General features: G+C 37.4%; 1 protein-coding gene across 3 annotated transcripts in view; it reads left to right on the top strand.

Annotated features, from left to right (window-relative positions):
* LOC144433399 (bromodomain and WD repeat-containing protein 3-like) overlaps positions 1–13,343 on the top strand; it is a 48,244-nt gene that overhangs the window by 6,904 nt on the left and 27,997 nt on the right. For all 3 annotated transcript variants that reach the window (XM_078121705.1, XM_078121704.1, XM_078121703.1), the window contains exons 6-12: positions 564–662; positions 3,859–4,019; positions 4,707–4,928; positions 6,095–6,195; positions 9,385–9,455; positions 10,250–10,350; positions 12,551–12,693. In XM_078121705.1, coding sequence (XP_077977831.1) covers positions 564–662; positions 3,859–4,019; positions 4,707–4,928; positions 6,095–6,195; positions 9,385–9,455; positions 10,250–10,350; positions 12,551–12,693 — 898 coding nt within the window. The remainder of the gene's footprint in view (positions 1–563; positions 663–3,858; positions 4,020–4,706; positions 4,929–6,094; positions 6,196–9,384; positions 9,456–10,249; positions 10,351–12,550; positions 12,694–13,343) is intronic.

Below are 13,343 nucleotides of genomic sequence, written 5' to 3'. Positions count from 1 at the left end.
TCGACACCTTTCGTGAGCTGGTTGCGGTGCCGAAGTTAGTCGAAGCACAGGGGATTAAGGGGGCAAGTATTTTTGCGACTTTCTTGCCAATGCGCGCAATATTTAGAGGTATGAATGCAATTTCATTTATTTTTATGGCAAAATAAACATAATTACGAAAAAAAGTATGTACCTTTGCATGTACACTTTAAGGTAGAGCTGTAGTGGACTTACATGTACAGTGCCCTCATGAGTTGAATTATTAGTTAAAACCTTACTTAGAAAGCTAAGTACATTATTATTGCAAAGAAATATTCTCTGTATGTATATTTACAGAAAATTGAGAATGTAATATTGTTAATACAGTTTGTGAATGGATCATAGTCCAAGATTGGATAATATTTAGTCTCCACTTGACATGTATTTTTTCACCTACTCTGGAATAGATATTGTATCATATTTTTATTGAATCCTGTATGGGAATGAATAATTAATCTATTATCAAAATATCAGTATCTTTGAAAATATGATAATTAATTACATCATGTATATGAAAATGATGAATATTTTTAATTAATTTACAGATGTTAAACGTTGCAATTGGAGTGCATCAGTACAAGCAGCACTTATTTCAAGTGCACCTGTGTATCCACCCGTCAATTTAGCCTATCCACCCAATTTATGTAAGTATAAATAACTTGTGTTGTCTGTAGTATAAATAACTTGTGTTGTCTGTAGTGTAAATAACTTGTGTTGTCTGTAGTGTAAATAACTTGTATTGTCTGTAGTACAAATAACTTGTATTGTCTAGTGTAAATAACTTGTGTTGTCTGTAGTATAAATAACTTATGTTGTCTGTAGTATAAATAACTTATGTTGTCTGTAGTATAAATAACTTGTGTTGTCTGTAGTATAAATAACTTGTGTTGTCTGTAGTATAAATAACTTATGTTGTCTGTAGTATAAATAACTTGTGTTGTCTGTAGTATAAATAACTTGTGTTGTCTGTAGTATAAATAACTTATGTTGTCTGTAGTATAAATAACTTGGTGTTGTCTGTAGTACAAATAACTTGTGTTGTCTGTAGTACAAATAACTTGTGTTGTCTGTAGTGTAAATAACTTGTTTTGTCTGTAGTACAAATAACTTGTGTTGTTTGTAGTGCAAATAACTTGTGTTGTCTGTAGTACAATAACTTGTGTTGTCTGTAGTATAAATAACTTGTGTTGTCTGTAGTACAAATAACTTGTGTTGTCTGTAGTACAAATAACTTGTGTTGTCTGTAGTACAAATAACTTGTGTTGTCTGTAGTACAAATAACTTGTGTTGTCTGTAGTACAAATAACTTGTGTTGTCTGTAGTACAAATAACTTGTGTTGTCTGTAGTACAAATAACTTGTGTTGTCTGTAGTGTAAATAACTTGTGTTGTCTGTAGTACAAATAACTTGTGTTGTCTGTAGTGTAAATAACTTGTGTTGTCTGTAGTATAAATAACTTGTGTTGTCTGTAGTACAAATAACTTGTGTTGTCTGTAGTACAAATAACTTGTGTTGTCTGTAGTGTAAATAACTTGTGTTGTCTGTAGTACAAATAACTTGTGTTGTCTGTAGTGTAAATAACTTGTGTTGTCTGTAGTATAAATAACTTGTGTTGTCTGTAGTACAAATAACTTGTGTTGTCTGTAGTACAAATAACTTGTGTTGTCTGTAGTGTAAATAACTTGTGTTGTCTGTAGTACAAATAACTTGTGTTGTCTGTAGTACAAATAACTTGTGTTGTCTGTAGTACAAATAACTTGTGTTGTCTGTAGTACAAATAACTTGTGTTGTCTGTAGTACAAATAACTTGTGTTGTCTGTAGTACAAATAACTTGTGTTGTCTGTAGTACAAATAACTTGTGTTGTCTGTAGTACAAATAACTTGTGTTGTCTGTAGTACAAATAACTTGTGTTGTCTGTAGTACAAATAACTTGTGTTGTCTGTAGTATAAATAACTTGTGTTGTCTGTAGTACAAATAACTTGTGTTGTCTGTAGTACAAATAACTTGTGTTGTCTGTAGTGTAAATAACTTGTGTTGTCTGTAGTACAAATAACTTGTGTTGTCTGTAGTGTAAATAACTTGTGTTGTCTGTAGTACAAATAACTTGTGTTGTCTGTAGTACAAATAACTTGTGTTGTCTGTAGTACAAATAACTTGTGTTGTCTGTAGTGTAAATAACTTGTGTTGTCTGTAGTACAAATAACTTGTGTTGTCTGTAGTACAAATAACTTGTGTTGTCTGTAGTACAAATAACTTGTGTTGTCTGTAGTACAAATAACTTGTGTTGTCTGTAGTACAAATAACTTGTGTTGTCTGTAGTACAAATAACTTGTGTTGTCTGTAGTACAAATAACTTGTGTTGTCTGTAGTACAAATAACTTGTGTTGTCTGTAGTATAAATAACTTGTGTTGTCTGTAGTACAAATAACTTGTGTTGTCTGTAGTATAAATAACTTGTGTTGTCTGTAGTACAAATAACTTGTGTTGTCTGTAGTACAAATAACTTGTGTTGTCTGTAGTACAAATAACTTGTGTTGTCTGTAGTACAAATAACTTGTGTTGTCTGTAGTACAAATAACTTGTGTTGTCTGTAGTACAAATAACTTGTGTTGTCTGTAGTGTAAATAACTTGTGTTGTCTGTAGTACAAATAACTTGTGTTGTCTGTAGTGTAAATAACTTGTGTTGTCTGTAGTACAAATAACTTGTGTTGTCTGTAGTACAAATAACTTGTGTTGTCTGTAGTACAAATAACTTGTGTTGTCTGTAGTACAAATAACTTGTGTTGTCTGTAGTACAAATAACTTGTGTTGTCTGTAGTGTAAATAACTTGTGTTGTCTGTAGTACAAATAACTTGTGTTGTCTGTAGTATAAATAACTTGTGTTGTCTGTAGTGTAAATAACTTGTGTTGTCTGTAGTACAAATAACTTGTGTTGTCTGTAGTACAAATAACTTGTGTTGTCTGTAGTACAAATAACTTGTGTTGTCTGTAGTGTAAATAACTTGTGTTGTCTGTAGTACAAATAACTTGTGTTGTTTGTAGTGTAAATAACTTGTGTTGTCTGTAGTACAAATAACTTGTGTTGTCTGTAGTGTAAATAACTTGTGTTGTCTGTAGTGTAAATAACTTGTGTTGTCTGTAGTACAAATAACTTGTGTTGTCTGTAGTGTAAATAACTTGTGTTGTCTGTAGTACAAATAACTTGTGTTGTCTGTAGTGTAAATAACTTGTGTTGTCTGTAGTACAAATAACTTGTGTTGTCTGTAGTGTAAATAACTTGTGTTGTCTGTAGTACAAATAACTTGTGTTGTTTGTAGTGCAAATAACTTTATACTACAGACTCAAAATGATTTCAACCATCAACCATCAACCATCAACCCAATATGTGTTATTCTATTCCTAGAATCTAGGCTAAATATACGTGAGATTTAACAATTTGGTGTTTTTTCTCAGGATCCCTCCTAGCAAATTAAAACATTTAGCCACAGAATTAAACGTTTTTCACCACTTTGCAATTACTTAGGGCATAAAGTAGTCAAATGTAGTGATCGAGAATATTTTAGCTATTAAGGGAAATGACTAGATAGAAGATGTGTGCATGGAATGGCTTTGTGACTTTCAATCACACAACTAACCACTTGGGGAAGAGAAATGTTATGTTGACACATGAAAAGTCAGCCTCTTCTGACACTGTTTTCATACAATATTACTATCGATATTCTGAGTAAAAGGGTAAGAAACAATCTGTTAATATCATAAAGTACTGTAATTATCTCTAATTGCAGATATTTTTGTTTCAGTTTTCATTGTATAAATAAAATTTTGTACTTGGCAGGTCATGTGGTACAAGGTCGTGAGCTCTCAGGGGTTGTCAGACGGGATCACATAATGCCCAGGAGGTTGTACCTTAAGACGGCTATGCACTGTCGGACGCTGGGACATCTATCAGCAGTCTACTGCATTCTATTTGATAGGACTGGTACTCGAATTCTTACGGTAAGAAACTGACAAAGTCCTAAATGATTGCTGATCAGTCATAAGAATAATGAATATTGATGCCATTTCATCACTTGCAAGACCTGTGTGTGAACCTGGACGTTTACATCAGTGCATTCCAAAAAAGAAATATTAATCCAAACTGGATTTTTAAATCTCTTCATATCGTAACTTGCCTTTGATGACAATAAAATTATAATCAGAGAGAGAGAGAGAGAGAGAGAGAGAGAGAGAGAGAGAGAGAGAGAGAGAGAGAGAGAGAGAGAGAGAGAGAGAGAGAGAGAGAGAGAGAGAGAGAGAGAGAGAGAGAGAGAGAGAGAGAGAGAGAGAGAGAGAGAGAGAGAGAGAGAGAGAGAGAGAGAGAGAGAGAGAGAGAGAGAGAGAGAGAGAGAGAGAGAGAGAGAGAGAGAGAGAGAGAGAGGGGGGGGGGGGAGAAGGGGAGGGGGGGAGTGAGTTAAATTCAGTATACAGTCGTAGTATAATGCATATAATTACTCCTGTAGTATAACAGTTAAAGTTAAACAAAATAATAGAATATGAAAATTAGAGATAAAATATTTGAGTAGTGTGATGTCTTGAATCAATCAATTTTCATACTTTTTCTAAATAGGGTGTCCAATATCTCAATAAACATTTATTTTTTTACACTGTTTTCAAATCAACATTATCAAATACATTTACTGATAGGGGGCTGATGATCATTTAGTGAAAGTCTGGTGTGCACACGATGGTCGGTTATTGTCAACATTGCGAGGACATGCAGCTGAAATAGCTGATATGGCTATCAACTTTGAAAACACTCTAATAGCAGCTGGCAGTACCGATAAAATTATCCGTGTTTGGGATATGAGAACAACAGCTCCAGTAGCAGTACTTGTTGGGCATACAGCTATGATCACAGCATTACAGGTATGTACAACATTACAGCTATGATCACAGCATTACAGGTATGTACAACATTACAGCTATGATCACAGCATTACAGGTATGTACAACATTACAACTATGATCACAGCATTACAGGTATGTACAACATTATAGCTATGATCACAGCATTACAGGTATGTACTATGATCACAGCATTACAGGTATGTACAACATTACAACTATGATCACAGCATTACAGGTATGTACAACATTATAGCTATGATCACAGCATTACAGGTATGTACAACATTACAGCTATGATCACAGCATTACAGGTATGTACAACATTACAGCTATGATCACAGCATTACAGGTATGTACAACATTACAACTATGATCACAGCATTACAGGTATGTACAACATTATAGCTATGATCACAGCATTACAGGTATGTACTATGATCACAGCATTACAGGTATGTACAACATTACAACTATGATCACAGCATTACAGGTATGTACAACATTATAGCTATGATCACAGCATTACAGGTATGTACTATGCTCACAGCATTACAGGTATGTACTATGATCACAGTGGTACAGGTATGTACAATGTTATATCTTTGTACATAACTATCACTTGCAATTGACTGAACTCAAACCTTGTATTACTATAGCACTCATAAATAATCTAATAGTGGAGTTTTCGATATGTATAAAAAATGTTAAGGAATCCATACTAGGCAATCAACTGTTTGAACAATGTCAGGAGGCAATTGTAATGTTATAGAAGACATGCATTGACATTAATATTATACTATATACTAAGTAATTTGACTTGAGTAAAATGTTTATAAATTCTGCTTGTGCCACTTTTAGTAGCAGTACATAATAAGTGTGTGCATTACAAAGATAACATAGTTAGGGTGGCTAGGCAAGTGGATAAACTTTCCAACAATTGATATACAGTCACTCAACAACTACATTGTAAGGTATTGCCAATAGCAAAAGTAAATGATGGTGTATAGATAACAACAGGACTGGATCAGTATGTGGAAGAACAATTCTTTAAAAGAGTACATAATGTATAGTTCTGCTATAATGGCATCGATTTTAGTTTTGTTCCTTAATTTACCTGTGATTTACCAATTGTATAATCACTGATGCAATGTTTTCCTTTTGTTTCTATCACTTGTCACATTTAGTTCTGTCCGTCTGTCAAAGGCTCTGTCAGGTTCCTTTGTTCAACTGGTGCAGATGGAACTGTGTGTTTCTGGCAATGGAATGCAAACACTAATGTATTTAAGTAAGTTAGATAAATTGTCACAGTGTTTTAACATTACATGTTTTAAAAACCTAAGTTGAATTACAATTTAGGTATGCAAAGCATTCATCTGGTAGCACTATGCAAATGGTAGCACTATGCAAAGCATTCATCTGGTAGCACTATGCAAATGGTAGCACTATGCAAAGCATCATCTGGTAGCACTATGCAAAGCATTCATCTGGTAGCGCTATGCAAAGCATTCATCTGATAGCACTATGCAAATGGTAGCACTATGCAAAGCATTCATCTGGTAGCACTATGCAAAGCATTCATCTGGTAGCACTATGCAAAGCATTCATCTGGTAGCACTATGCAAAACATTCATCAGATAGCACTTTGCAAAGCATTCATCTGGTAGCACTGGTAGGATGTACATGTTGTAGGTTGCAATGTGAAGGCTTTAATCCTATGCGCTGAAATGGCTGCAATGGATTGTATGCTCCCCGGGGAGTTGAGAAAGACTAAAGGGCCGTTGTGCCGTTCTGATCCAAGCCAGGGGTAATAATTGTAAAGCACTATGAGCATGGCGTGGGAAAGCGCTATATAAGAACTGAACATTATTATTATTATAAGATTATGAAATGATTTTGATACTGCAGACACAGACACCGACACTAGAGACACCGATACTGCAGACACAGACACCGATACTGCAGACATTGATACTGCAGACAAAGACACTGATACTGCAGACATTGATACTGCAGACACCGATACTGCAGACACTGGTTGTGATACTGCAGACACTGATACTGCAGACACAGACACTGATACTGCAGACACTGATACTGCAGACACCGATATTGCAGACACTGATTGTGATACTGCAGACAAAGACACCGATACTGCAGACACAGACACCGATACTGCAGACATTGATACTGCAGACACAGACACTGATACTGCAGACACTGATACTGCAGACACAGACATCGATACTGCAGACACTGATACTGCAGACACAGACACTGATACTGCAGACATTGATACTGCAGACATTGATACTGCAGACACAGACACTGATACTGCAGACACTGATACTGCAGACACAGACACCGATACTGCAGACATCGATACTGCAGACACAGATCAGTGTTTTTGCTAAGGTTTGGGAACCCCGGTAACAGAAAGGGGGAAAGAGGTAAAACTGGTAGTGCTTCCCATGCAATGTATCATAGTTTAGGTGGGGAACCCCGGTAAAATGATGTGGGAACCCCGGTAGATTTTACCTACTTACCGCCCTTAAATAAAACACTGCAGATAGTGCAGACACAGATAGTGCAGACACAGATACTGCAGACACAGATACTGCAGACACTGATACTGATACTGCAGACACCGATACTGCAGACATTGATACTGCAGACACAGACACCGATACTGCAGACATCGATACTGCAGACACAGATACTGCAGACACAGATACTGCAGACACAGATAGTGCAGACACAGACACCGATACTGCAGACATCGATACTGCAGACATCGATACTGCAGACACAGATAGTGCAGACACAGACACTGATACTGCAGACATCGATACTGCAGACACAGATAGTACAGACACAGACATCGATACTGCAGACATCGATACTGCAGACACAGATAGTACAGACATTGATACTGCAGACACAGACACTGATACTGCAGACACTGATACTGCAGACACAGACACCGATACTGCAGACACCGATACCGATACTGCAGACACCGATACCGATACTGCAGACACCGATACTGCAGACATCGATACTGCAGACATCGATACTGCAGACATCGATACTGCAGACACCGATACTGCAGACACCGATACTGCAGACATCGATACTGCAGACACCGATACTGCAGACACCGATACCGATACTGCAGACACCGATACTGCAGACACCGATACTGCAGACACTGATACTGCAGACATTGATACTGCAGACATCGATACTGCAGACACCGATACTGCAGACATCGATACTGCAGACACTGATACTGCAGACACTGATACTGCAGACATTGATACTGCAGACACCGATACTGCAGACACCGATACTGCAGACATCGATACTGCAGACACCGATACTGCAGACACCGATACTGCAGACATTGATACTGCAGACATTGATACTGCAGACACCGATACTGCAGACACCGATACTGCAGACACCGATACTGCAGACATCGATACTGCAGACACCGATACTGCAGACACCGATACTGCAGACACCGATACTGCAGACACTGATACTGCAGACATTGATACTGCAGACACCGATACTGCAGACATTGATACTGCAGACATCGATACTGCAGACACCGATACTGCAGACACCGATACCGATACTGCAGACACCGATACTGCAGACACCGATACTGCAGACATCGATACTGCAGACACCGATACTGCAGATACCGATACTGCAGACACCGATACTGCAGACACTGATACTGCAGACATTGATACTGCAGACACCGATACTGCAGACATCGATACTGCAGACATCGATACTGCAGACACCGATACTGCAGACACCGATACCGATACTGCAGACACCGATACTGCAGACACCGATACTGCAGACACCGATACCGATACTGCAGACATTGATACTGCAGACACCGATACTGCAGACACCGATACTGCAGACACCGATACCGATACTGCAGACATTGATACTGCAGACACCGATACTGCAGACACAGATAGTTGCAGACACAGATACTGCAGACACAGATACTGCAGACACTGATACTGATACTGCAGACACTGATACTGCAGACATTGATACTGCAGACACAGATAGTGCAGACACAGACACTGATACTGCAGACACCGATACTGCAGACATTGACACTGATACTGCAGACACCGATACTGCAGACACAGATACTGCAGACACAGACACCAATACTGCAGACCCGGTACTGCAGACACTGATACGGCAGACACCAATACTGCAGACACTGATACTTACATTAGGCATGATTTAATTATTCAATGTTTACTGCAGCAGTTCCAACATTGTGTCAGTTTGTACAGCGATAATAGTTGTGAACACACTGACATGAAATGCATACAATCAATAAATCTACCAAAAAAGTTGTAATAACAGTGGAATAAATAGTTATTTTTCTATTTGTAAGTTAATTTTGTGTAACAAAACTTTTCCATTTCAGTCCAAGACCATTAAAATTTCAAGAGAGGTCAAGAGCTGGTGCACAAATGATATGTCAATCTTTTAGTAAAGGTATGGAGAATTTCTTTTTTATTAATTGGGAGGGGAAAGGGGAGGGGGTGAAAGTCCAAGGAGGCTACTACAATGTCTCTCATCTGTTTATTCATACATCTGTGGCCACCTGTATTTCTTAAACACAAACTGATCTCAACCAAACCTGGCACATTGTTCATGCATTGACGGTGTAGTATCCACAAACTGATCTCAACCAAACCTGGCACATTGTTCATGCATTGACGGTGTAGTATCCACAAACTGATCTCAACCAAACCTGGCACATTGTTCATGCATTGACAGTGTAGATCTCAACCAAACCTGGCACATTGTTCATGCATTGACGGTGTAGTATCCACAAACTGATCTCAACCAAACCTGGCACATTGTTCATGCATTGACGGTGTAGTATCCACAAACTGATCTCAACCAAACCTGGCACATTGTTCATGCATTGACGGTGTAGATCTCAACCAAACCTGGCACATTGTTCATGCATTGACAGTGTAGATCTCAACCAAACCTGGCACATTGTTCATGCATTGACAGTGTAGTATCCTACTTTGGTATTTGATGACTTTCTAATGTAGAAAGATAATCAGGTTTTTGTCAAGTTTAATTATATTGATAACAATTTTGTTGGTTTCTGGATTATAATCGAAATGTCAGACCTTCAATATTGTTTATGGTTCCAGGAATCAATAGGTCAGTAACACAGAACACTATTCAAGTAGGACACCATTATTCATTTGGATACAGTTTAATAGTTACAGCAAGAACTTTCAAATTTCTTTTTTAAAATTTTGTTTCAGGTGGAACATTTTTAGCCACAGGTAATACAGATCACATAATTCGAGTATACTTCCTGAGTGCGTCAGGACCGGAAAGAGCTGCAGAACTAGATGCACATACAGTAAGTATTTAATTCACTGGGGAGTACTATTAAAATGGGAGCTTTGGCTGTGAATCCATAATACATCATTTATCTCACATTGCAAGATCCAATTTCAATAAAATCTGGCAAAAAGGTGACATGTTATATGGTACATGTGCATGCCATTTTGTAGTAACAATATGTCTTATATACATTACAGCATGTAACTATGTCATGTACACATTACAGCATGTAACTATGTCATGTACACATTACAGCATGTAACTATGTCATGTACACATTACAGCATGTAACTCTATGTCATGTACACATAACTGCATGTAACTATGTCATGTGCACATTATGTATATCATGTACAAAACATGTAACGATATGTATATGGACACATTAAAACATATGGTATGTTTTGTACATATAACTATGTAACTATATGTCATGTACACATTACAAGAGATTTACTTTTGTTATGTTAGTGTGTATTTTTACCTTCGTAAGGAAGGCTTTATATTAGGGTTAAAAAGTGTCTGTGTGTGTGTTTGTGCATGTGTGTGTGTTTGTGCATGCATGTGTGTGTGTGTGTGTGTGTGTGTGTGTGCGTGTGTGTGTCTGTCTGTCTGTGTCACCATTTTCTAAAAAAAGACTGGCTCAGTTGAAACAAAATTTTGTAGATGTGATCCGTTGGGTAACGGCAAGAACTGAATAGGTTTTGGTCCACAAATATTAATGAGCAACTTGCATTTTCGGTAAGTAGGCTATATCTCAAGAGTGCATACTTCAAATTCAATATAATTTGGTACATACATTTGTGATATCTAATCGCACCTGTCCTGGAAATATTATCGATGTAGCTTTCAGTTTTAATAAGATATTGGTATTTTTGGTAAATTAGGGTAATTAGACGTGGTGGCCACACAAAAGAAAGTTGTTGTTTCTGGTCAGGAAACATTGCCTAAAGTGGTATGATGACGCAATTTTTTTTAATTGTTCATGATTAGTTCTGCAGTTGACTTCCCTGAAGTAGCAATTAATATAGGGAGAGTTATTTTGTGTTTATCTGCAGTCTGCATTGGCTGAACAAACACAACACACTGTGCTAAGTGGTTTAATTGGGTCAAATTTTCCCCAATTTTCCGACATTGATTGGCTTTGTTCTAGAGTCCTAGACCGTTTAAAGTATTTGGGTTGCTTGTATCAAAAGTTACATATATCAAAATATATATCGATAAGTTTCTGTCCAGATCTGATTTATATTTTGAGAAACCAAATGAACTTGAGAGCCATGGAAATTCACCTCATTGTGGCGTGCATTGCGAAATTCTTGAACTGAGTGTTACATAAAGGGTAATGTCGTAAACGAGGTGTATAGAATTAAAGTATAGAGTGGTATCATGCTTACCATAAAGTATGTAAACTTTCTGCGTACTAGCGATGTTATGACGGTTTGAATTGTGTTTATTTTTTTGCCGTGGAAACCACTGTACATATCACGGGTATGTAGGGGATCGCGAAGGCGGAGTGAAGTCGAGTCAAGCTTTCCTGTACTGAGAATAGGTAGCGGACATTTGAACAACTTTTTCAACAACTAACTTTTACTGGGACTTCAAAAATCACATATATTTGTTCTGTATGCATGGGTAAATGTACGTATGTCTGTATGCGTATCCCTGTAAATTTGAATAATTTCGTTTCAAAAAGCTGTTACACATGTTCCACAACGCACATAGATTAATATCACAAGGTCATTTCAGATTTCTTATAGTTTGGCACACCTTTTTGCCAATTCAGGGGTATATCATGTACTAATAGCCTACTATAGCAAGGTTGTTGCATTCCAGCAATTATTTTGTGTACCTTACCGTTACAGAAGGCATTCAGTTTAAATCTGGTATATTTTGTGTACCTTACCATTACAGAAGGCATTCAGTTTAAATCTGATATATTTTGTGTACCTTACCGTTACAGAAGGCATTCAGTTTAAATCTGATATATTTTGTGTACCTTACCATTACAGAAGGCATTCAGTTTAAATCTGATATATTTTGTGTACCTTACCGTTACAGAAGGCATTCAGTTTAAATCTGATATATTTTGGAGACAGACTCTTGTTGAATATCAAGCTCCAGTTATAGACTACCACATACTGGAATTTTCTTTACACCCATATTGACAAAACTTTCACAAAAAGTTTGATGTAATGTAATTTTGTTGTTATTTGCAGGACCGTGTAGATAGTATACAGTTTTGTCACTCAGCTGATTTACGGTTTCTTAGTGGAAGTAGGGATGGCACAGCTAGAATCTGGCAATATCGGATGCAGCAATGGAGGAGTATTTTGTTAAATATGTCAACTCCATTACCTGGGTAAGTCTCAACCACCACCACCCTAACTAGCCGCCACAGTATTAAAAGTTAAAACGTACAGCAATATTAGAGGTAGCCGCCACAGTATTAAAAGTTAAAACGTTCTGTAATATTAGAGTTAGCCGCCACTGTATTAAAAGTTAAAACGTACAACAATATTAGAGGTAGCCGCCACCGTATTAAAAGTTAAAACGTTCTGTAATATTAGAGTTAGCCGCCACTGTATTAAAAGTTAAAACGTACAACAATATTAGAGGTAGCCGCCACTGTATTAAAAGTTAAAACGTACAACAATATTAGAGGTAGCCGCCACCGTATTAAAAGTTAAAACGTTCAGTAATTGTAGAGGCAGCTTTAGTAGGATTACAATTATTTCTATCATGGCAAGGTCATGGCAAGGTCATGGCAAGGTCATTACAAAGGTAAATTTAACACCTACAGATCCTCGTGTGTGTGTGTGTGTGTGCGTGTGTGCGCGTGTGTGTGCTTGTGTGCGTGCATGTGTGTCTGTGTACGTGTGTGCGCGTGTGTGTGTGTGTGCTTGTGTGCGTGCATGTGTGTCTGTGTACGTGTGTGTGTGTGTGTGCGAGTGCGTGTGTGTGTGTGTGTGTGCGTGTGTGTGTGTGTGTGCGTGCATGTGTGTCTGTGTA

This window comes from Glandiceps talaboti, chromosome 3, assembly GCF_964340395.1.
Source record: "Glandiceps talaboti chromosome 3, keGlaTala1.1, whole genome shotgun sequence".
NCBI classification, from domain to species: domain Eukaryota; kingdom Metazoa; phylum Hemichordata; class Enteropneusta; family Spengelidae; genus Glandiceps; species Glandiceps talaboti.
Note: the sequence above shows the minus strand (reverse complement) of the source record. Positions and strands in the feature narration are given on the sequence as shown.